Here is a 24,602-nt window from a genome sequence, read left to right on the forward strand (position 1 = left end):
TTTCCCCAGGAGCACTGCGCTCCGGGGCTTGAACGGCTTCCCTATGCTGCAATCAAGGAAGCCATTCATTGGTGGTGGTAGCCTCGAGCCTGCTTGAGGCTATCATGCCTACCACAGGTATATTCCTATGGAGGCCTTCAGGTAGAGGAGCTACAAAGGAATATATTGACTCTCCCATGGGCTGCGCTCTTAAAGGCTATGTACACCTTTGGGGCATTTTTTTTTTATTAATGCATTGTACTCCTTTTGACCTAAAAATCTTTGTTTTTAATTTGTCTTTATTAAAAATATAGTCCTTTTTTTTTTCTGTAGAGACCTGAGATGCTCTAGTAGCAGCCTCTGGATTTTCCCTCTTTTCCGTCAGTTGGGGAGCTGACGGGCTCCTTATCTCTGCTCTCTGACAGTATAAACACTCATTATAGCTCTTATAGTTCTTACAGTATCTTACTGATAAGAATGTGGCCTAAATAAGTGTTTGACCTCAGTAATTTCGAGATATATTAGATCACCCTCACAAAGTGAAAGTGAAAGTTCTGGTCACACAGTTAGAAAAACAGTTAACCCTTTGTGAAAGAAAGGCCAATTGAAAATGATTTTTAGCCAAAAATGACCAATGCAATCATAAACTAAAAATTGCCTCCGAAGGTGTACACAGCCTTTTAATAAAAGTAGTTTATGGGAGAAGCAATTTAATAATTGCATGTTAAATTCCCTTAGAGGGATTAAATATATTTTTTTTTAAATATAAAAATTTGAATCACCCCATATTAAAAATAAACAAAAAAATGATCACTTTTGCACAGCCACGCCCCAAAACACCCGAACTATTAGAATATGAATGTATTTATCCCGTATAGTGAATCTCATGATTGAAAAACTATTTTTATGTCGCCTCCCCAAACAAAATTGAATAAAAAGTGATCACAAAGTGGAACACACTTCAAAATGATATCAATAAAAAGTACAGCTCATCCTGCAGAAAATGAGCTTTCACACAGCTCCGTAAATGTAACTATAAAAAATGATGGGGTTAAGAATATGACGATGCAAAGAAAAAAATATATATTTTTCCAAAGTGTTTTTCAGTATTAAAACACAAGAAAAACGATACAAATGTGGTTCTGCTGTAATCATACTGACCCGGAGAATGAAGGTCACAGGTCAGTTTTACCTCACAGGGAACGTTGTAAAAACAAAACCCATAAACCTGTCTGAATTCCGTTTTTTTTCAATTCAAATCCATTCTGAATTTTTTTCCCCACTTACTGTAACTTCCCACTACATTTGCAATACAAAATGGTGTTATTAGAAAGTACAGCTTGCCCTCATATGGCTATGTGAACAGAAAAATAAAAAATAAGGCTATGGGAAAGTAGGAAGTGAAAAACAAAAAACGCAAAAAATTTAAATTCGCCCGGGCTGAAAGTGTAAATGGGGCACCTTTGGTCGTCATAGCATTGTGAAGACAATTGATCAGTGAAGGATAGGATATAACTATTCGATCGATGGTGGCCTGCAGATCCGACCACTGCGATACCCAACAATTACAAGAATGGGGGGGGGGGGGGCTGATCATGAGCACTGCCGCTCCATTCATCTCTATGGGATTGCAGGAGGCTCCGCTATCTCTGGGAGTTGGCCCCCGATCTTCTTATCAGTGGGGTCTTTGAATCAAGGTTTGGTCTTTGTTTTGTTTTACTTTCAGTAAATTTTACATTTTGTAGGAAAAGTCAGGTCTTGAACTGGCACTGATAACTCATTTTGTAATGCAATTTACAAGAGAAAACTAGGTGCAGGCACTGACCAAGCAAAGCATAGGAGATTTCAGCTCTGTAGCTTGCAGACTTGTAAATGCAGCTCTGGAATTTAATACAGACTGTAACTCAAGGTCAGCAAACTGGACATTCACGTTAAAGTGCAATTCCTGTGTATTACCTTAAAAAAATCTTCTATTGATTATAATAGGAGCCGCAAAGCAGGGCTCCTGTACTGTCTATAGAAGCATATATTAAGAATCCATTGAGATATACTTGTAAAAATAGTCAGCCCTGAACACCAGTGCTAAGATCGATCTTGCTTTACATAAGGCAGCATTTAAAAATGTCACCTTGAATATGAGACGTGGATTTACACATACGGAGAAACATTGACCTTTAGCCTGTAAGATGGAAAATTGTCTCCTATGAAGACACATGTTAATAATCCCATTTTGATTGGCATAAAAATATGTGTAACGTGAATACCGGGCTGTTTAACATCTTGGTGGGCCCAGTGCAGAGGAGTGGACACCCCTCATAAGCATTGTTAATTGTCTTACAATTATTAAACATTCAATTAAACGTCATCAGGGTATGTTCAGATGTAGCAGTCGTGACTTTGGGACAGTTGCAGCAGAAAAAGCACGTGTGAATATACCCTAAGAACAATTCTGCCTATTTAGAGGCAATAATTTAAAAACTTTATTGGAAAGGTTTAAAATCAGGTGACATCATTTCAGATTGGAGTTGATAGTTTTTCAGTTTCTTCTCTATCTGGCCCAGACTACCATGATTACTTCTTCCAGGCATGAGCAATTAGTGTCCCTGAAAACAATGTTGGATAATAAGTGCCCAGGTGGTAATAATGCCCTATACAGTAAAACAAATGTGGTACTTACAGTTATAGTGCCCCCTTTATATCCCACACACTAATAGTACCCCGTTTTTACTCCTATCATTATTATTTATTATTAAGGTGCCATTCATTCCATGGAGCTGTACATATGATCAGGGGTGCACATGCATAATACAGACAATTGCACTAATCATGAACAAGACAAGTTACATAACCCTGTTCCTGATTAGACAGAATGGAAAGAACAAACCTGGGCAGAGGGTATAGCTGTCATTTACCTTTACTGAACATCCCTGCACACACAGGCGGTGCGATCTAGTGATGCCATTGTGCCTTAGCGTTTGATTGTGGAGAACATCCATCCCTATGAGCAGTTAAAGGGAATCTGTTGATAGATTCCCTTTTGAGGAGCAGAACCTGGGAAAATAAAAGCTACTGTTCTCACTGCTCCTGATAATGAAAGCTCCTCAAAAGTTATCTTCGTCCTGCTCTCCCCAGCCCCTACCTAGTGCTGTCAACAGTTTAGCGTGGTCAAAACTGCTGACAGATGCATTTTAAGGAGCAGGATCTGGCTGAGTGAAATTCATATTCATACCACTGATGATGAAAAAAGTTCTACAAAAGATATGTCTGCTCTCCCCAGCCCCTACCTAGCACTGTCACCAGTTTAGCATGGTCATAACTGCTGACAGATGCATTTTAAAGAGCAAGATCTGGCACAATAAATGTTCATATTCAAACACTGCTAATGATGAAAGCTGCACAAAAGGTATGTCTGTACTAATCTCACCAGCTCCTACCTAGCGCTGTCACCCGTTTAGCAGGGTCAAAACTGCTGACAGATGCATTTTAAAGAGCAAGATCTGGCACAATAAATGTTCATATTCAAACACTGCTAATGATAAAAGCTGCACAAAAGGAATGTCTGTACTGATCTCACCAGCTCCTACCTAGCGCTGTCACCAGTTTAGCAGGGTCAAAACTGCTGACAGATGCCTTTTAAGGAGCAGGATCTGGCTGAATGAAATTCATAATCATACTACTGATGATGAAAAAAGTTCTACAAAAGGTATGTCTGCTTTCCCCAGTCCCTGCCTAGCTCCAGTTTAGCGTGATCAGAACTGCTGACAGATGCCTTTTAAGGAGCAGGATCTGGCAGAATAAATGTTCATATTCAAACTCTACTAATGATGATAAAAGCTCCACAAAAGTTATGTCTGTACTGATCTCCCTAGCTCCTATCTAGTGCTGTCAGCAGTTTAACATGGTCAAAACTGCTAACAGACTCCCTTTAACACAAAAGACAAATAGAATATAAAGTACCGGTAAATTGATAAATTGTCCATCTAGTCCTCTGGGCAATGCAATGTTGTGGATAAATCGTACTGCTACTTTCTATCACATGGTAGTAATTCAATAACATGAGGTTGTAATTAAAGGATCAGTAAAGAACAGTGGATGTCTGGATGAAGAGCTGCGTTCTCCATACGAGGTGTCTCCAGTAAACAATTTATATTGTAGAATAGAAGGAGAAAGCATATTGCTAGCTAAAAATACTGCAGCCAGCGCCTGCTAATTGCAGAGCAAACGCATCCAACTGATTTCACGGCGGGGTGCCAGATTATACCTAATATTGTAATAGCAACATGTCACAGACATGACCTCCAGATGGTCTGTTCTCCGCGCTAGTTATTCCTGTCATATAATTACAATTTAATAGCGGTGACAGAAGTCGACAATTGTTGGAAGGCGGCATATTCCGCTAATGAAAGTGTAACTAATAAAAATATAACGTATTCTTCCCATCCCGGGCATATAAATAGCTTTAATAACATAATGCATCTGGTTAAACTGCTCCAGTAATGACGGTAATTGGTGCAGAGGCCTTTTTTTCTATTGTGCTTGAATTTTCGGGGTGCTGCACATAATACACACCATACACGTTATGTATATACAGTATGAAGTACCGCAATATAGATTGACCTGAAGTTCTTCCTTCTTCCTGTTTTGCCCATGTTATATGACCCTTCCTGAGCATATCCCTTGCAAAAAGGAGAACAAATACTATCTCAACCCAATCAATTCCTCAGTGACATGCATACAGGACGAGCTGTCTCGTAGCAAAGATAAAAATGAGGACCCTTTCCGGAGCTGCTTGACACCACGACACACAAGATCTTGGTGGTTCTATCCCCTTTTTCCTGATTAGAGTACATTTCCACGACCAGGTCCTCACCACCCAGTAAATGTGGACAAGATCTAATGCATTGAGTGACCTCTCTCCAGGGATCCATAGTTGTTGCATAGGCTGCCGCTATGGTATTTACACCCTTGCTAGTGCTAGTCCTGTGTAATGAATTTAGGTGGGTGACCCCTTCAGCTAGAGGTGCAGCTTGAAAAGTTCAGGGCACCAATGGCAAATTCTGCACCAGGGAACCCAAAATGATGATCAGCTGGTACCATAGGGCACTCTCAGGTTCTGGGGTCTAACATCTTCACCAGCTGGGTTGGACTGGCCCACCAGAGTACCTGAGGATTCTCCGGTAGGCCCAGTCTCAGATTATTTAGTAGGCCCCAAAGGTCCAGGAGAAAGTCTATTTTGCTTCCTTTGGAGCCAAATATTTGCCACTAGGGTCTATTTCTTCGATTTGAAACTTGAGATTGGGCTTCGAGAATAGGTTCCTCTGGTGGCCACAAGGAACCCCAGTTCAATCCTATTCCCCAGCTTTAACTGAGAGAACAGATTATGCTCTGCTGCCATCTACATCATCAAAAATGTTAGACATTTTTTGATGAACACCTGGAGACCTATAGTCAACAGGGCCTATTGCGTGCCATTGGTGTTTATCACCCGATCCAGCACTTCTATAATCTTTGTTGCTTATGCTCCTATCACGGAACAGCAGGAATGATCAGCGCAAATTTCAACTGCTCCTAACATCTAGGTCATATAAAATGCTGGAGCTGCTGTATGAAGTAAAACGTATGTGCTCCACATGATATACAGGTGGCTCATAAATACCTGTCTGTCATGACTGAAAAATGCAATGTGCAGTAGTCACGTAGATATCAGTTGTCATCAACATTTTGCGTAAAATTTATTATCTGTTTTCTATTCTTATAGACAAAAAGTCCAAAGCTCTCGTCCAGTCCACAGCCAAGCCTGGGAGAACCTGCAGAACATCTCTCAGAGGTGTCTGCTGATTCCGGAGAAGCCATGTTTGAAGGAGAATCGACAGCGCCCTTCGTCAGAGGCAGCCGGACAAGAGCCAGCCTGCCAGTTGTCAGATCAACAAATCAGACGAAAGAGAGATCATTAGGTAATGGATTATTCTACCGTACATTACTGGATTGAAGCAAATGTCACAATTCATGCAATTTTAGTTGGGCCAGAGGTGTCTTGAAGTGGTTGACCTATCTGAACATTTATGACATATCAATAGGTGCGGATCCTCAAGAACAGGGCCCAGCCATGTCTACAGAGCACGCTGCACATGCCTAGTCATCTTTCCATTCACCACAATGGGATTTCCAGAAATAGCGGAGCCAGAAGTCCCATAGCAATGAATGGAGAAAGCAATGCATGCCCTCCATTCATGTTGGGTCACCATTCTTAATTTAGGAACAGGTTCCAGAACTGAGACCCTTACCTATCAGACATTTATGCCATAAATATGCATAGCCCTGATGATCTTAATATTAAGTATTTGAGAAAGTAATTTTGTAACTCATAGGAATGAATAGGGAAAGTGACTAACGGGCCAGGTACTAACATTTTTATGAAGGCACCTCTTTAACTGTACTATAGTTGTCATCACAGGGAGGTATTGGAGAAGATAGTTCTGGACCAGTACTAATATAAGACAGCATTTTAAGAAAATATGCTTCAGTATTGTTATTTCATGGGGAAAACGTAACATAGTAACATAGCTTATAAGGCTGAAAAAATACATTTGTCCATCCAGTTCGGCCTGTTATCCTGCAAAGTTGATCCAAAGGAAGTAAAAAAAAAAATGTGATGTAGAAGCCAATTTTCCTCATTTTATCAGAAAAAAAAATTCCTTCACAACTCCAATCGGGCATCAGAATAACTCCCTGGATCAACAACCCCTCTCTACTAGTTATAGCCTGTAATATTATAACGCTCCAGAAATGCATCCAGGCCCCTCTTGAATTCCTTTATTGTACTGACCATCACCACCTCCTCAGGCAGAGAGTTCCATAGTCTCACTGCTCTTACCGTAAAGAATCCTCTTCAATGTTTGTGTACAAACCTTCTTTCCTCCAGACGCAGAGGATGTCCCCTAGTCACAGTTACAGTCCTGGGGATAAATAGATGATGGGAGAGATCTCTATACTGCCCCCATGTATATTTATACATAGTAATTAGATCTCCCCTCAGTCGTCTTTTTTCTAAAGTGAATAACCCTAATGTTGATAATCTTTCAGGGTACTGTAGTTGCCCCATTCCAGTTATTACTTTAGTTGCCCTCCTCTGGACCCTCTCCAGCTCTGCTATGTCTGCCTTGTTCACAGGAGCCCAGAACTGTACACAGTACTCCATGTGTGGTCTGACCAGTGATTAGTAAAGTGGTAGGACTATGTTCTCATCACAGGCATCTATGCCCCTTTTGATGCAACCCATTATCTTATTGGCCTTGGCAATAAGTATTTACTAAAATAGAAATAACACAAGAGCTGACAGGTTTTCTTCACAGGCCCCCATACACATTAGCCTATCACCAGCCGAACATAGTCAGCGGGCCTCGCCAAAATCACATCTAATGCCTATGGAGACCTCCTTACTCTCCCTCTACAGATGATGTGGGGCAAAGAAGTATCGGGCAAACTGAATTTTAACACCTGACACACTTGTTCTGGCAGGAAATAAGCAGCCCCGTAAAGCACTTGCATGCTTGGCCGAACCGAGCATGCATGTGTATGAGGAAGGCAGGAGGAACAGCTGTTAGTCAACAGTCAATGAAAGTGTATGGGAAATTAATGTAAAAGGTCAACCTTGAAAGGAAAATGTGCTCTGACTGATAGCATGTGTGTGCAGGACTTTCAGTGATTTGTGACTGCGAGAAGCTATTTGTATATCTGCTCAGGACATGATGCATTAGGATGTTGACTGTCGAATTGCAATATTAATGTCTAAATAAAAAAGGATTCATGAAGCCGGCTCCATTCTGATGTGACAGCCTATGATTCCTGTCTTAAAGGGGTTTTCTTGGTGTTTAATACTGATGGCGACCGATCCTCAGGAAAGGTCATCAATATCAGATCGGCATGGGTTGGACACCTGGGACCCCCACGATCAGTTTTGGTGAGCACGGTGGCCTCCTTGCAGCTTACCAAGCTCAGCGCCTCCCATTGTATAGTGGCAGGGCTTGGTATTGCATCTTAACCCCATTCAGTTGAAGGAGACTGGGCTGCACCTAAGTCATGTGACCAATGACATCATGCCTAGGAAGAGGCCGGAGTCCTATCCTGAGGATAGGTCATCAATATAAAACCCCTTTAAGCGATAATTATTCATGAAATATTATTAGCATTTTACATACCGCGGAGAGCAATTGCTAAACTCTAGCCGGTTATTAAACTCCGAGCTGCCGGCACCGATTAAATCAAAGGTATTTAAACAAGTAGTCACTCTCCTATAGTTTGTGTTTTTTGTATGCTTTTCATTACGCGCTGACCCACTGTGACTGGCGAGCTGTGTGGGCATTCATTTCAAAGCCCTCATCAGATACTTTCTTGTGCAATGCCAGCGTGGAATCCACACTCCCTTTTCAAACACATTATCCCAGGGACACAGTCCACTCCTTTATATGCCAAATTAGGTTCCTGACTGCTTTATGACTTATTGAAGCCATGTGGAGCCATATTCCTTCACCCTTTGATGAGCAGATCCGCGACAAAGCCGTGCTGCATGCTAATGAGAAATAGCGGATGGTAACCTGCCAATCTTCGGTGGTTAAATAGCGCTTTGCTATGGGATATTATTAGGATAGAAAATTCCTGACAAATTAATGTGGGTCTACAATCTACAGGATGACGGAGGTGAAGTTAAAGGGCATCTGTCAGCCGGGGCGCACCACCAATGAGGCCAGGTGAGGCGATCGCCTCAGGCGGCACTAGGTATGGGCAAGAGGGGGGCAGCAGAAGGGCCATAGGCAATGAGCGCTTCATTGTGGCAAAGGGGTTAGGTTAAGAAATTGGCATGGGGGGGCGCCGTTTCAGTTTTCGCCTCAGGCAGCAGAAAGCCTAGGTGCACCCCAGTCTGTCAGGAGATTTGTACCTATGACACTGGCTGGCCTGTTACATGTGCACTTGGCAGCTGAAGACATCAGTGTTGGTCCCATGTTTATATGGTCCCACATTGCTGAGAAAAATTATGTTTTAATAAATGCAAATGAGCCTCTAGGAGCAACGGGGGCGGTGCCGTTACACCTAGAGGCTCTGCTCTCTCTGCAACTGCCGCACCCCCTGCACTTAGGGAGTATTCATAGAAAAATTTAATTTAATTTGGCTGTAAGATTGGCACCATGTGAAGGTTATTTAAAGGGGATGTCCCAAAAAATAAACCCAACCCCTGCTGATCACATGAAGGAGGAGTCCCCAAATGAGTGGAGCGGCACCAAGCATTCAACGCCGCCACTCCATTCATTGTCTAAGGGACGATGGAGTCTGAATGGCACGGCAGTGTGCATTGCTCAGATACATCGCTCCTGGCAAACTGTGTGACTGTCGTCTGAGCTCCCACAATTCACTGCTCTTTACACTGGGTTCCTTCGAAATATTGCAAATGTTCACGGTAGTTGTAAACCAGTCCAGCAGAGGGCGATCTACCTTGACATTTCTGAGGTGGTGTAAAGTGGGAGCGGGGTTAGGTCTGCTTTGGTTTTAGGAGCAGCAGCACATTGACATATTATGTGTAGCTAAGATCAAGGTAAAATGGGAAACGACAGAGACCAAAAAGACAATAAATGCATGAATATTATAATATTTATTACTATTATTATTATTCCAAGATCGTTTAATTGGGTCCAGATGCAGAAAATTGTTGAGACTTAATTAGTTGTAATTTGTATTATATGTCTTCATGTAAAATCATATCACATACATTTGCTGACAAAAAAAATAAAAATTGACCCAGACAGAAATGTCAGATTGCTGCAGAACTTGCAGTTATGTCTCGGGCAGATAAGAAAATTATTACAGGTGAGGTCTGATTAGACACCGGGTCTTGCTACAAGAGGGCGTAAAAGTGCTTCTCACCCTGCATTATTTAAAAAAGCTCTCAGATGCTACTTTTGGGTAGTGTACCTAAGTGATGACACACAGGTTGCTCCTTCATTACACACCCCTGTCTCTGCCTGGACCATTTCCACACTCGTAGCAGAAAGAAATTTGGTGTCACGGTGCCCATTATGTGTCCTGCCATTGACAGCCATCCACTGTCTCCTTCGTTTGAAATGGTGTGGTTTAACGAGAAACCTGGACTGCTACGGACTGGAACTGTATCGTCTTTAGCAATTAATCCAGGTTCTGTTTGGGATCCGTCGACCTATTCGTTGGATAGGTCATCAATATCTGATCAGTGGGGGTCCAATATCCGGCACTCCCACGATCAGCTACGGCGCTCAGTTTAGCGATTCAGCATCTTCCTAGGCCAGTTCATTGATCTTGTGGCTGAGGAGCAGCTAAGTCCCAATCAAGTGAATGGGGCTGAGCTGCAATACCAACACAAAGTGCAGTACCTAAAGCAGGGGTGGGGAACCTTTTTGCTGCCGAGGGCCATTTGGATATTTGTAACATCGTTCGCGGGCCATACAAAATTCTCAATGTAAAAATGTGACTGCTATATTTGGTCAAACATATAACTGACTTAGGGGTAAGTAACAGAAATTTTGAAGTTCAGAATTTAATTTATTTAGTTCTTTATTTGACATTAATGGCAGCCAAGAGAGAGGGTTCACCCAGCTTTCACTCTGCAACTGTCCCTGCCTTTGTCCCTTTCTCAGTCTCAGATCTGCCCCCCCACCCCCATCAGCCTCCTATCAGACCCCCCAGCCTACATCAGCCTCAGATCAGACTCACATCAGCCCTCTCAATATCATATCAGCTCCCATCAGACCCTCCCTAGCCTCAGATCAGCCCCATCAGACGCTCCCTAGCCTCAGATCAGCCCCATCAGACCCTCCCTAGCCTCAGATCAGCCCCATCAGACCCTCCCTAGCCCCAGATCAGCCCCCATCAGACCCTCCCCAGCCTCAGATCAGCCCCCATCAAACCCCTCAGCCTCAGATCAGACCCCTCCCAGCATCGGATGAGCCCCTATCAGACCCCCCAGCCTATATCAGCCTCAGATTAGACTCCCATCAGACCTCTCGATATCAGATCAGCTCCCATCAGACCCTTCGTAGCCTCAGATTAGCCCTATCAGACCCTCTCTAGCCTCAGATCAGCCCCCATCAGACCCCCCAGCCTCAGATCAGACCCTCCCCAGCCTCAGATCAGCCCCCATCAGACCCCTCAGCCTCAGATCAGACCCCCCAGCCTCAGATCAGACCTTTTCCACCCTCAATTAGCCTTAGATCAGCCCCTATCAGACCCCCAGCATCCAGTCAGACCTCAGATCAGACGATTAAAAAATAAAATAAACTTACCTCTCCAGCACCGGACGGCACTGCCACTTTGCAGATTCACTTACCCTCCCTAGTCTTCTTCCTGCCTCGCTGTACTGTGACCTGACAGCGCACAGAGTCAGGTCATAATGCGCGTCTATGTGCACTACGTCCTGACACTGTATGTGTCAGGACACAGAGCGGGGCCAGAAGAAGAACAGGGAAGGTGAGTGCAGCCTGTGCAGTGCTGTTCTCACCTCCCTTGCCTCCTGCATGCTAATGACCGCTTCCATAATGGAAGCGGTCATTAGCATTTTCACTATATGCAGGGGCGTAGCTAGAAATGACTGGGCCCCATAGCAAAAAAATTTATGGGCCCCCCCCCCCCCCCTTTAAATAATGCAGCTGCGCCTGCCAGGCTTGAGCAGGTATATGTGTGAATATGGATTAGGGAAGATACTGAGATCTGGCTGTACCAAGCCTGGCAGGCGCAGCTGCATTATTTAATAGTGTGGTGTGGTAATGGTTAATGGCATTTTGGCGAAGAAACAGCCACCTCGGCTACTTTCACACTTGCGGCAGTGTGATCCGGCGGGCAGTTCCGTCATCGGAACTGCCCGCCGGATCCGCTGATTTTAATGTGACTGAAAGCATTTGTGAGACGGATCCAGATGCGGATCCATCTCACAAATGCATTGCAAGAACGGATCCGTTATTTTCACATTTTTACCGGTCTGCACATGCGCAGGCCGGAAGGACAGATCCGACACTAATACATTCCTATGGGGAAAAATGCCGGATCCGTCCTTGTGGGCCCTTGGGCAATAAAGTCTCAGTGGGCCCCCTTACATAGTGATAACTCTCTGAGTATAGATAATGTAGTAGATATCACCTGCAGCCCTATGTAACAACACAGATAACACAGTACTGGCTATCTAAGTACAGAAAATGTAGTAGTGTTACCTGCAGTCCTATGTAAAACTACAGATAACACTAGAGCTGATAATGTGGTAGTGTTACCTGCAGTCCTATGTAAAAACCACAGATAACGCTAGAGCTGATAATGTGGTAGTGTTACCTGCAGTCCTATGTAAAACCACAGATAACACTAGTGTAGATCGTGTGGTAGTGTTACCTACGTCCTTAATGTGCCTCCCTGTGCCTCTCCCATGGGACTCCATGCTGGCGGCGCTGCCTCCTCTTCCATCTTCTTCTTGCCCCGCACAGAACGTCTGATGCAGCTGCGTCAAGACATAGGAACACTGTGGGCATAGTGATGGTGACACACACAGGGAGAGACACACAGGGACAGACACACAGGTGACAGACACACACACACAGGGACAGACACATACATATGGACAGACACTTATACGATGGTGAGATCGTCACAGCACCTGCTGTGTATGGGGCAGGATCACCGCCGCAGTCCGCTCCACACATTGTCTCAGCACCGCATAGTGAGTGGAGCACAACACTGCCTGCATGGCCCGGCTTATTATAGGCCCGGCTTATCATCAGCTGGGCCATGCAGGCAGCCGCCTGAGACAGCGGTGAAAGCCCAGTGACAACTCAGGCTTCTTTCACATCACCGTTCAGCCTTTCCGCTCTCCTGCTCCATTTAGGAGCAGGAGAACGGAAAGGACGGATTCGGCACATAACTGAGCCTAACCGATCCTAAGGACCCCATAGACTATAATGGGGTCCATTAGGTGTTCGCTCAGAAGAAGATTTTTGAAGCGGAGACAAAAGTCTTGCATGCACTACTTTTGTTTCTGCTCCAAAATCATGTTCTGAGCAGAAACCTAACAGACTTTATTATAGTCTATGGGGTCCGTAGGCTCCGTTATGTTCCGAATCTGTCCTTTCCATTCTCCTGCTCCTAAACTGAGCAGGAGAACGGAATGGCTGAACGGTGATGTGAACAAAGCCTCATATTGATCCTTTCTATACGGGCCCCCTTCTCTCTCTGTACAGGGAACACTGACAACTGTTGCGGTCCGCATCCTTTGCAGCCCGATTGAAATGAATGGGTCCGCAAGCATTACGCAAAATTGTGGCACGGAGGCGGACCCAGAATTACGGTCGTGTGACTGGACCTTAAAGGTGGGTCATCAGCGATACTTGGTGGTGACAGCAGCGCTGAGTGACAGTAACTACTAAGGACACGCTCTAAAGATTTAGCATGACAGGTACTACTTCTCCATGCTAAATCTTACAACGTGTCCTAATTATAAGTAAATGGGACATCATGGGAGTGGAGTGGTGCTGGCTGAGACTCACTATTTGGCTAATGGAAAAAGCTCAGTCACTGTCACATGGATGAGCCTCAAGGGGTTAAAATTAAACAACTGGACAAAAGAAGGAGAAAAAAAAAAAGAAAAAAGGAGCTTACTAGTTTGAAGACAGGCCAGCTTTTCCCTGGCTGTGTGAGGAGGCATAGGAGGAAATAATCTTTCCTGCCCTGTGGTGCTGGTGCCTGGCTCCGCCTCCAAGTGACATCACCACAGGTCCTCCACTCAGTCTTTACTATCCTCTCCGGGCTCCGCCTCCACACTAAACTCCGCCCCTCTTGTAATGGATCACATGACTGTGACCTCATCGCAGGTCCTTCATACTAGTAACTAGTCTACAGCAGACCAGCTCACAGAGTGGCTAACCCACAGGTACGCCCCCGTTGCTGCCCCCTTTCCACCGCCTACCTCCTCATCTGCTTGTGAGGCAGTGCGCCCCGGGCCCCCCGCCTCCTGTCCTGACAGTGACTACTCCCCTCAGTAAGGCCCGAGCCGCGGACCGCCCAAGCCCCGCCCACTGCACTGGGCGGGCGGGCCTGGCTGCCTGTCTGTGTTAATAATAAAAAAAAATAAAAAAAAATTAATGCAGTCCGGACGGGCCCCCAGTGGCGTAGGGCCCCATAGCCACTGCTATGGTTGCTATGGCGATCCCTACGCCACTGACTATATGTTCTGGCAGGGGGCCAGGGTCCACATGAATTAATCCCGGGGGCCGTATATGGCCCGTGGGCCGGAGGTTCCCCAATCCTGACCTAAAGGGAAACTACCATCAAACATTTTTAGCACATATTAAAACCTATATTATATATATATATATATATATATATATATATATATATATTATTATTATTATTTTTTTTTTACAAAAGTCCAGTTTTCTGTATATAATGTTTTTAAAGTCGCTTCAAGTATGTCTTTAAACGTTTTTCTGGGAATGTGGGAATTATTTAAAATGGCCGCCAGCAGCCTGTCCTAGAATGTGAGAAGGACTAGTTGCCACCACTTGCAGAGCTACCTGGGGGATTAGAGGGCAGGGCCTCACTACACTGCTGTACCATATATGGTGATGATGTGATCCTACCTACGATATGCCATTGTGGCTGAGAAGCCTGACAGGAACACTCACCAATATGAAGTGCATGCAAGCGCCAGAGCGTAGTTGGTAGTGAGGACTCTCTTCCCCCCACCCTCCCCCCTAGGCAACCAGTCCTGCTCCCATTCTAGGACAGGCTACTGGTGGCCATTTTATATAATTCCCATAAAACCCCTTTAACGTTCTCTATTTGGACTTTTAGCGCCATAGGGGTTGCACCTAAAGGGGTTGTCCCATCTTAGACATTGGGGGCATATCGCTAGGATATTCCCCCAATGTCTTCTAGGTGCGGGTCCCAACTCTAGGACCCATACCGATCCTTAGAACGGAACCAGCAAAGCGCAGGAGGGTGCATATTCATTTCTATGGGGCTTACTGCTATTTTCAGCAGTCCCATAGAAATTAATAGAGGGCGGCCACGCATGAGCGGTGCACCCTCCTGCACTTTGCAGGCTCCGTTCAAAGGATAGGTGTGGGTCCCAGAGGTAGGACCGACACCTATCCAACATTTGGGGCATATCCTAGTGATATGCTCCCAATGTCCAAGATGAGAAAGCCCACCTGTAGTAACTCAATTGGAGAATCACACATTGCACTAATGAATGCAATGCTCCTCTGTGGACATTTTTACCTAGACCAATCGAGAGAGCAATAGAGCTGTCATGGTGTTATCCCAGTTCTGCACCTACTATTAACACAAGGATTGCCCTTCAGATAACATCTTTCTCTCACAGCAGCAGTAAACGGACAGTGGATTACCTATCTATATAGCAGTTTTATCTCTATATGCTCACTGCTACAAAAGGACAGTTTTTTGTAATAAATTTTCAGTAGTATGGTACTGCCAAAATGAAAAATGAAAATTGTTGTTTCATACGAATATTGAGTTAAAAAAATACCTCTGACAGAAGTGTCCCTTTAAAGAGGACTTTTCACCTGAAAATGAAAGTTAAACTAAAGATATAGCCTTACCTACATGCCCCCGGTATTGCTTATTCGATCATTCATTTTTTAATCAGTGCCCCCGTTTGTCCGCGCTGCCCCCCGGAATATTTGCCACCTTGTATGCTAATGAGCCATTCGGCTCAACTGGGCGGGCTTTCAAAAGTTTTCCCGGGTGTGTCATTCTTCTCCCTGGCACGGAGCGCATCCAATCAGCGCGCTCCGCTCTTAGCCAGGGAGAAGACGCTCCAGTTCTCGCGAGATTCGCGAGAACTGGAGCGATTTCATCCATCGGGAGCCGGCGCCATCTCATGAGAACTGGAGCGTCTTCTCCCTGGCTAAAAGCGGAGCGCGCTGATTGGATGCGCTCCGTGCCAGGGAGAAGCATGACACGCCCGCGAGAACTTTTGAAGGCCCGCCCAGTTGAGCCGAATAGCTCATTAGCATACAAGGCGGCAAATATTCCAGAGGGCAGCGCAGACAAACGGGGGCACTGATTGAAAAATTAATAAATGAATAAGCAATACCGGGGGCATGTAGGTAAGGCTATATCTTTAGTTTAACTTTCATTTTCAGCTGAAAGGTCCTCTTTAAATGAGCCCATTGCGATTTGATGTATTGATTAATATACCTGATCTCCTTATATACACCATGTTTATTACCCTGCTGTCCCACTGCTGAAGGCCTAGTAAATGGTGATAGGACTGGTATTTATCCAGACAGTCTGGAGACCACAGAAGGTAAAAGTAAAATACATAAATAATAGAATAGGAACATTCTTGCAAAGCCTCGGGGCATATGCGTGGATGCGTGACTATAATACTGTGAAGGTGAAAACAAATATGTAGAAGACACCATAAATCATCATTGAAGCTGAAGATATACACATGCCATGTGCTTGTTAGATGGGACACTCCACTTCCCCCGGGCATATATACACAGCAGGCCGCTGAGAACACACCCAGACATGCAAAGGATGAGAACAATGTGGAATAGCCCCCGGAGCTGGGGAGTAGACTCGCCTTTATTCTCTCTGCAATTCATTAAGTCTGTCATTTTATTTTCCCAGCCCGTTACTGGGGTTCAGGCTCTGAACCAGAACCAGTGACTTCCGTGCCTTATAATTATTCTCTGGTCAACCAGAACATCACTGCAAACCAAACAAGTATTTAACAGAAACTTCTTTCCATTGCTATAATGAAAGTCACAGCAAATTTATCTATCTATCTATCTTTCTAATCTATCTGCAGTACCCTAAAAGAGGGACATCTGCAAAAAATTTTTATGTAATGTTCTGTGATGTTATACCATGTATTGTAATGTTGTATTATGTATTGCACCCAGTATAGCTATGTATGGATGGCACAGCCACGGTAACAATCCTGCTCGGCAGTTGTAGGAGGCTAGGTGGTGGGTGGTTCCACCCCTAGCTTGAGGTTGCTCTAGGGAGAGATGAGAGAGAGAGAGGAGGCAAAGTCCATGTGCTCCCTCTTCTCAGACCCAGAAAGCCTCAGAGACTAGCAGATCTCTGCAAGATCTACAGAAAGCAAGAAAGAGAAGGACAGAAAGAGAGGAAGATAAAATAATACATGGAATTTGCATGGCCATGCATAGTCAGTAAGCTAACCTGCTACTACAGGCTTAAGGATGTGACAAGGGAAAAACCGAAGGCTTGTAACAGAGCTGGATCTTGACATAGGGGCCACTTAATATGGTGGATCTGGTGATCTCTAAAACAGGGACACCCCTTTTCTTGGTTTTCCTTCCCTGGAGGATTATCTGGCTTTCACTGTGTTGAAGACCCATAACTGTGACTTCCACAGTTATTTTGCATATTACTGTTTCCCAGGGAGCTTTGCACTTTGGATTGCTGTGTTGAGACTCTTAAATGAGGCTCTGTAGTAATTTTTGTAGCTGGTCTTCCCAAGATCAGCTATTGTTTTTGCTTCAACCTGCTACTACAGCCATTCAGACTTTGCTGCATTGAGGGAAACCATTAAGACACCCATCACACTTGTACACATCCTGGCCTGATGTGCCTTCAAGGACCTGTATTTATAGCCACCATTGCCAGAATACTATTGCCAGCCATAGATTGTACTGAGAGAGACTTTTCAAGATAGTGTACAAAGAAGGCCATAACTCCCATCCTTACCTGTGGCCTGTTTTTTTATGATTCCTTCACCATATGCTGGCCATTGCACTCCACACTCTATCACCACAAAGACTTTTGTGATTTATACCATTATAGGACTTGTCCCAGAATGACAGCATACCCCCGATCTACAGGATAGGTGATAAGTATCTAATTGTTGGTGTCTGACCACTGGGATGTCCAACAATCATGCTGTGCAGAAGGTGCCCCAACCATGGGGATGCAAAGTGGCGACAATCATGTGGTTTATGTACTCGCTTGAGCACTCTCTTAGCCGTGCCACTGGCGCAGCGCTATTTACCTCGCCTGTGGACTGTCAGCGGGGGACTACTTAACAACGGTCAGATGAGCTCAAAGCATACTGTGGGTTTATTTTGCTGCAGCATACAGTGCATGGCCATTTAGAGTATTTGAGCCCTTAAAGGAGTATTCCCATCTTATAAAGTGAAGTGATATCAATAAGCATCTTTCTTCCAAATAAGAATAAAGGGCAAAAATAAATTATTAACATATTTTACAAATGTCAGATTTTTATGTTTTATTGCCATTGGTCCCGATGGATTAACATGGTGATTAACAGATATACTCGTACACCTTCCCTATGCTTTTATTTTTTCTATTTGGCCTCTGCTGACCCATTTTCATCATGTAAACCCATCCCTCTGGTTTGTTCCCATCCTGTATGTAACACTTCCTGTTCCTGTATCCAAACAAACCCATGATGCACTTCTCCTCTTTTCTGACACACCTCCAGCACCTGCCCCTAACCACGCCCACCCAGCTAGTTACATAGACACTCCCCTATCAATGCCCCGCCCATGGACATAATATCACAAAATATAAGTAATGGCTGAATGGTCATGTGACCACAGCCCACAGATGTAAAAGAAATATATTACAAATAAAATAAATAATATACATTACAAAATTACAGCTACCGTCATACATGATTATTTTTTAAGGTGTTGATGCAAAAATGGAAAACTCCTTTAAGTCCTCCTAACCTTTTTCCTAAACCTATTTTTCTAATAATCTAAGTTCCACAAGGGGGATGAAGGGCAGATAAAACAAACGTCTCCAAAAACCTATCAGAAAATTATTTTACTGTTACTATGAAAAATGTACTTAATGTAGCCCATTAGCAGAGCATTATGGGATTGTTGCTGCGCACCCTACGATTAGCAAATAATAATTATTCTTCATCTGTGGCAATAACTATGCAGCCGGCACTGATGTAGATGAAATATTGTGATTAGGTCTCATTAGGAAGATGAGAACCCCATAAAACAAATGTAATTCTCAGTGTATTTTGTCTCATCACCATCTGAAAAGCAAAATTCTGCTTGATGCGCAATCCTTAGTACCCGTCATACTCATACAGTGTGTTGTCTGTATGTAGAGGTTTGATTTGCATATCAATCCCGATAACACTGATAATTAACTCTAACTGACAATTTTGCATTATTTGACCAAATTATTTCACTGTACAAGTTCTGAGTTGGTAGAAAGCTGTCATACGCCGTCACTGTTTCTATATCTCCGTGTGACAGAATACCGAGGTGTTTTTGTAGGCGCTCCAGTGCTACTGGATGATGAAATACATTTTGATGCTACAAACATACCATATGGATGCCGATTTCCCCCATAGAAGTCAATAAGGACCAAAAAAGTCCTTATTGTATATAGATATATCCAAATACTTCAATACGATTCTTCTATGGGGACTGGTTTGGTAGCAGGAATTACTTCCAAAAGCGATACCCAGGTAGAGCACCATATAGAAACATTGGCCCTGATTCATCAAGACTCGATGGGGCCTGCACTGCCGGAGGAGCCATGTAATTTAAAAATGATATGTCTCCTCTGGCAGTCAGTACACCTGTAATAAAACTGAGAGCTGTGGTAGATAGCAATCACTATTTTGATCACGCCCCCGCCACTCCCCCTTTTCATAAAATTGGCGAGGGTGTCGTAAAAATTCTGATTGTTACTAGAAAAGTCGCAAATCCAGTAGTTTTGCAACTTTATTTAAAAAAAAAAGGGGGGGCATAGGGAGTATATTGAATTTCCCCCATGGGGCCCTAAATACAGGACCATAAGGAACCTCACGAAGGAGAGTATCAATTGGTTGAGATCTTTCACATTGTTATGGGCATTTTTTCCTTAAAGGGAACCTGTCATGTGGATATTTAATGATTGTATATAATTAGTTAGATTATAATCAACTACTAAAAAGTACCTTAGATGTATTTACTTACTGGTGGGACAGATTGTTACCTCATAATATACATACAAAGATGCTGCATGCTAATGAGCTGATTTGAGTCCAGCGTGATGTCACTGAGTCCAGCGTATATTTAATTCAGAGCTATAGCCACTCCCCTGCCCACCTGCTGCTGATTCATATGGAAAAAAACTGTCATTCAGCAGCAGGTGGGTGGGGAGAGTCAGGAGCTCATGAATATTCAGGACTCATCATTATGAGCTGGAGCTTTTCAATACAAGATGTTGGCAGATTGACTGGGTCAATTAAAGAAAGTGACCCAGCATTTTGCTAAGAGAATCCGTCACTTATTTATGTTGCCCTTAGTTAGGACACCATAAAACTGGTGACAGGTTCCCTTTAATCATATATTACCATAATGTTCCTTTGTTCATGTGTATAGGTTATCAATGAGAAAAGTTGCTCTGATTTTGATGTTCTCCACCACCAATCTGATCAGTAGGGGGCCAAAAAGCTGGTCATGTACATGTGACTGGTTGACCACCTAAATGTACCTAGTGTATGGGGGCCACCCAACTTTCCACCAACACCTGATGTCAATGGAGTTAAAGGGGTTATCCAGGAAATAATATTGATGACCTATCCACAGAATAAGTCATTAATATCACATTGGCAGGTGTTAGTGTCCCGGAACCCCTGCCAATCAGCTGTTTTGGGAAGCTACCATGGGCGGATTGGCCATAGACCTTACAGGGAAGTTTCCCGGTGGGCCGATGCCCAGGGGGCTGCTTGGGCCCTCTTCACAGCTGGCCAGTGAAAGTTTTTGGGGATGTATTTTGTGCTGCTGGCAGTACTTTGTGATGGACTGTGGTATTTGGATCTGTTGGGGTGGTATAAATGTGTCACAATATGGCACTGTGTTTCTGGCCCTGCCTTTTATTAATTCGGACCAAACTACAAAACAGGGCCACTTTTAGTTTTTTTTCCAGGGCCACTTTAAGTTTCTGCCCCTGAAAGGTACAGTCCTCACCGGAGCTTTGGTGAGGGTGGTGGCCTTCTGGGTGCTTACCAAGCACAGTGCCGTACATCGTATAGCAGCCGTGCTTGGTTTTGCAGCTCAGATTCACTGACTTGAATGGGGCTGAGCTGCAATTTGGCCGAGTAACCGATGTACTGTGACAACACATGGCCTAGGAAGAGGCCTCGTTGTCCATGGAGCACCCAACCTGTTCTAACAGCTGATCCGCGGGGGTTCTGGGTGTTGGACCCCCCCCAATCTGATTTTGATGACCTATCCTGAGAGTAGGTCATCAATATTATTTCCCGGATAACCCCTTTAAGATCAGACAGTGACTAATAAGTGCCTTTTCATTCACTTACGGTATGTTTAGGTTTTCTATAATTTAAAAAGTAAAAATAATAATAAACAACACGGCTGCTTTCTTCCAGAAGGAGCACCACACCCGTCCATGGGTTGTGTCAAAGAAGATTTCTGCTTGAGTTGTATAAATAGGAGCAGGAAATTTGGATCTACTTATCCCAGCTGGGGTGCACTAAGTAAAGCACTGCTGAAAAGTATATACAGCAATTTAGGCACAGAACCTGATTTTAAGCTCACAGTATTCGACCCATACACTCAGTTCAGAATTTTAAAGGGAACCTGTCACCGGGGATTTTGGGTATAGAGCTGAGGTCATGGGTTGCTAGATGGCCACTCAGCACATCTGCAATACCCAGTCCCCATAGCTCTGTGTGCTTTTATTGTGTAAAAAAAAAAACTATTTGATACATATGCAAATTAACCTGAGATGAGTCCTGTCCCTGACTAATCTCACCTACAGGACTCATCTCAGGTCTATTTGCATATGTATCAAACAGGTTCCCTTTAAAGGCTATAGACTCCTTTTGGGTCATTTTCATTATTGAATCCTACTTATCTTGGGCTGAAAAACTTTTTTCCATTTGGTCTTTATTAAAATTTTTCAACAGTTTGTCCTCTTCAGCCTTCAGTCTTCACTACTTCGGCAGACTGTTCTTTCTACTTTTCACGAGCTGCTTTGATGGCTCGATCTGTAGCCCTCATCGGTGCTTTCTGTAGCCCTCGGTTCATACACATTCGTTTAAGCTAAATTCTCATAAAACGGATACGTTTGCTTAAATGAGTGTTTATCAGGTGACAGGAGATGAGGGCTACAGAGCAGCTCTCTGATGGACTTCAATGAAAAGCAGAAAGAACAGTCTGCAGAGGAAGTGAAACCTGAAGGCTGTTGAGGACAATTGGAATAAAAACTATTGGAAAATGATTTTTAGCCCAAGATAAATAGAATGCGATTATAAAAAAAATATATAATAATGCTGGAATCTCCTTTAAGTGTCCCTTTAAGAGGTTTTAATGATCCGACATATATTGTGTAACTACCAGTAGCCTGCTGTGACCTTGTATAACCCACCATATGATTTGTCTACAGTCCATCATCTCAAATAATAACTTAGTCATGCGTTTGGCTTCTATTGTTATTAATGTGTAGATATAATTTTTCCTATAACAATCCACCTGGATGCTGGGAATGTGAGCCGAGTGATTGCCAAGACCTCTTTGCTAGCGATATATAAAACAAGTAAATGTCGGATTTCCCACTGGTCGCAGAAAGATGAGTTGGACAGCGTTAAACCAAACATCCAGTAAATGAATGATTCACAAAGAAACTGTATCTGTTTTGGAATAATTACCAAGAATCCAGACGGGCTTGCCCGATAATACAATATTGTGTCCATGACATCTAATAATCCCTACCAGAAACACAATATATTGTCCACTACCTTCTATTAGTGGTCCCAAAACCCCAATTACTGCTTTAAATGAACCAGAAAAGTGATGAGAAGTACCAGCGCTCGCCCACGTATCGGGAAGACAGAAGATGCATCTTGCAGTCTTACTTTGCCACTAATGACTTTGCCAATTAAATCTATAAAACTTTGTATTTTCTTGTACGTTTCTATTTCACAGTATTTTATGGGCGACAATATGGATGGTGCCAAGATGTGAAGACCAAGCAATTTTCAGTAAAAGTATTTTTCTCAAATACAAGAATTAAAATAAAAATTATAAAAATTTAAATGAAAGATTTTACCCATATTCATGTTTGTATTCATCCCTTGTAGGTATTGTCCTATCTGGTCAGGCCTCTTCTCTAAATGAGTACGTACTAGTGACCATCACCACCTTTTTTCTTTGGTGGAATTTATCATGGCCAGATATACCATTTAAATAAATGGGCAACCATGTTATTATATAGTTGTACATGGTCCTCCAAAGAGAGAGAAAGAGAGCTGCTCTTTGCAGCAGCTCTCCGCTCTCTGCCTGATACAGTGGGGTCTTGAAAACGGGACCCCAGTCTATGAGATCGATTTGCCCTAAATAGGTATATGGATGGAGATTAGTGTTGAGTGAAGCATCCGAAGTGGAATGGCGGCTATATGTGTTACAAAGTGAACGTAACAAGCCTGGGAATGTGAGATCACCCATAAGGCAACTCAGCAGCTAGCCAGCCCCTGTAATGTCACAGCCCTATAAAAACCTCATCCCGCGCGGTCTGCCATTTCACTGTGAGCTGAGCATAGGGAGAGAGGTGACAAGCAGTAGGGACAGTGTTGCTAAAAGCTTTTAATTATGGAATATTAGATAGGGAAAGTGCAAGGACAGTGTAGGGAGACTTTTTACACACTGTAGGGAGAGCATAGGGAGACTGCAGGGACTGTAATCTGAAGCTGGAGGGATCCATAGGAGACAGAGCAGTTTGTACCAATTCCTGTGTAGGGCACAGAACTATCTGAACAATGTCCTCCTTGTTTAATAGATAAGCGATTCTATTAGGCCTTGATTCTCAAATTGGGGTGAATAAGCTGTCTCGTTCTACTGTTGCTGGGGTGTCCACATTGTTTAATAGATAAGCAATTCTATTAGGCCTTTATTCTCAAATAGGGGGAAATAACCCTGTATAATTCTACTATTATTGGGTCTCCACTACTTTATTGGCATTGCCTCCATGTCCTTCTTATGTTACATTAAAGAGTCATTAGACACAGCTCCTGCAGGGGCACACAGTGTTTTTTTTTTCTTTACTAAAATCTGCTGTATGCTTTTCTTAAGGGGTTAGCTAGGACTGTTGGTGGCCTGCACAAGCGCGTCCATATACTGTATGAGACCTGACGCACAGTAAGTGTTTTTCTAACAGAAAGGACTAGCTATGCATGTTCCTGCCATGCATAGTGATGTACACCGAGATACACTCGACCTGCAGGCCGGGATGTGGCTGATTTATTGCACTTCGTGTCAAACTAATACAGAACAAAGCAAATTTTTTGTAGAAATTCGGCGTTGAGTCCGAATCAATAGTTCAAAAACTTTGCTCATCTCTAAAATCAAATAAATAAATACATCAATAAATACAGGACTTTGATTAAATGTTTCCCAGATATAGTGCCATTTTTGTCCACTGGCTAAGTCTGGTCTTGCAGCTGAGCCCCATTCAAAATCATGTCACCTCTACTGTATACACCTCTGCACTCCATTTGTATTTATCTGTTATGACTATTGTGCTCATTGCTTGCTGATTATCATGAAGGGGATGTCTGACTGATTACATAGGCT

At 43.5% G+C, this 24,602-nt stretch overlaps 1 protein-coding gene and 1 long non-coding RNA gene across 3 annotated transcripts in view; one reads left to right on the top strand and one right to left on the bottom strand.

Annotated features, from left to right (window-relative positions):
• LOC122938234 overlaps positions 1 to 12,432 on the bottom strand; it is a 39,405-nt gene extending 26,973 nt beyond the window's left edge. Inside the window, exon 1 of one of the 2 annotated variants that reach the window (XR_006389992.1) lies at positions 12,383 to 12,425. This is a non-coding gene — a long non-coding RNA (uncharacterized LOC122938234). Of the gene's footprint in view, positions 1 to 12,382 lie in introns of both variants that reach the window. The other variant, XR_006389993.1, reaches the window with a different exon arrangement.
• KIAA1217 (KIAA1217 ortholog) overlaps positions 1 to 24,602 on the top strand; it is a 414,351-nt gene that overhangs the window by 231,092 nt on the left and 158,657 nt on the right. The window contains 1 exon segment of the mRNA XM_044293610.1: positions 5,738 to 5,933. Coding sequence (XP_044149545.1) covers positions 5,738 to 5,933 — 196 coding nt within the window.

This window comes from Bufo gargarizans, chromosome 5 (assembly GCF_014858855.1).
Source record: "Bufo gargarizans isolate SCDJY-AF-19 chromosome 5, ASM1485885v1, whole genome shotgun sequence".
Lineage (NCBI taxonomy): Eukaryota > Metazoa > Chordata > Amphibia > Anura > Bufonidae > Bufo > Bufo gargarizans.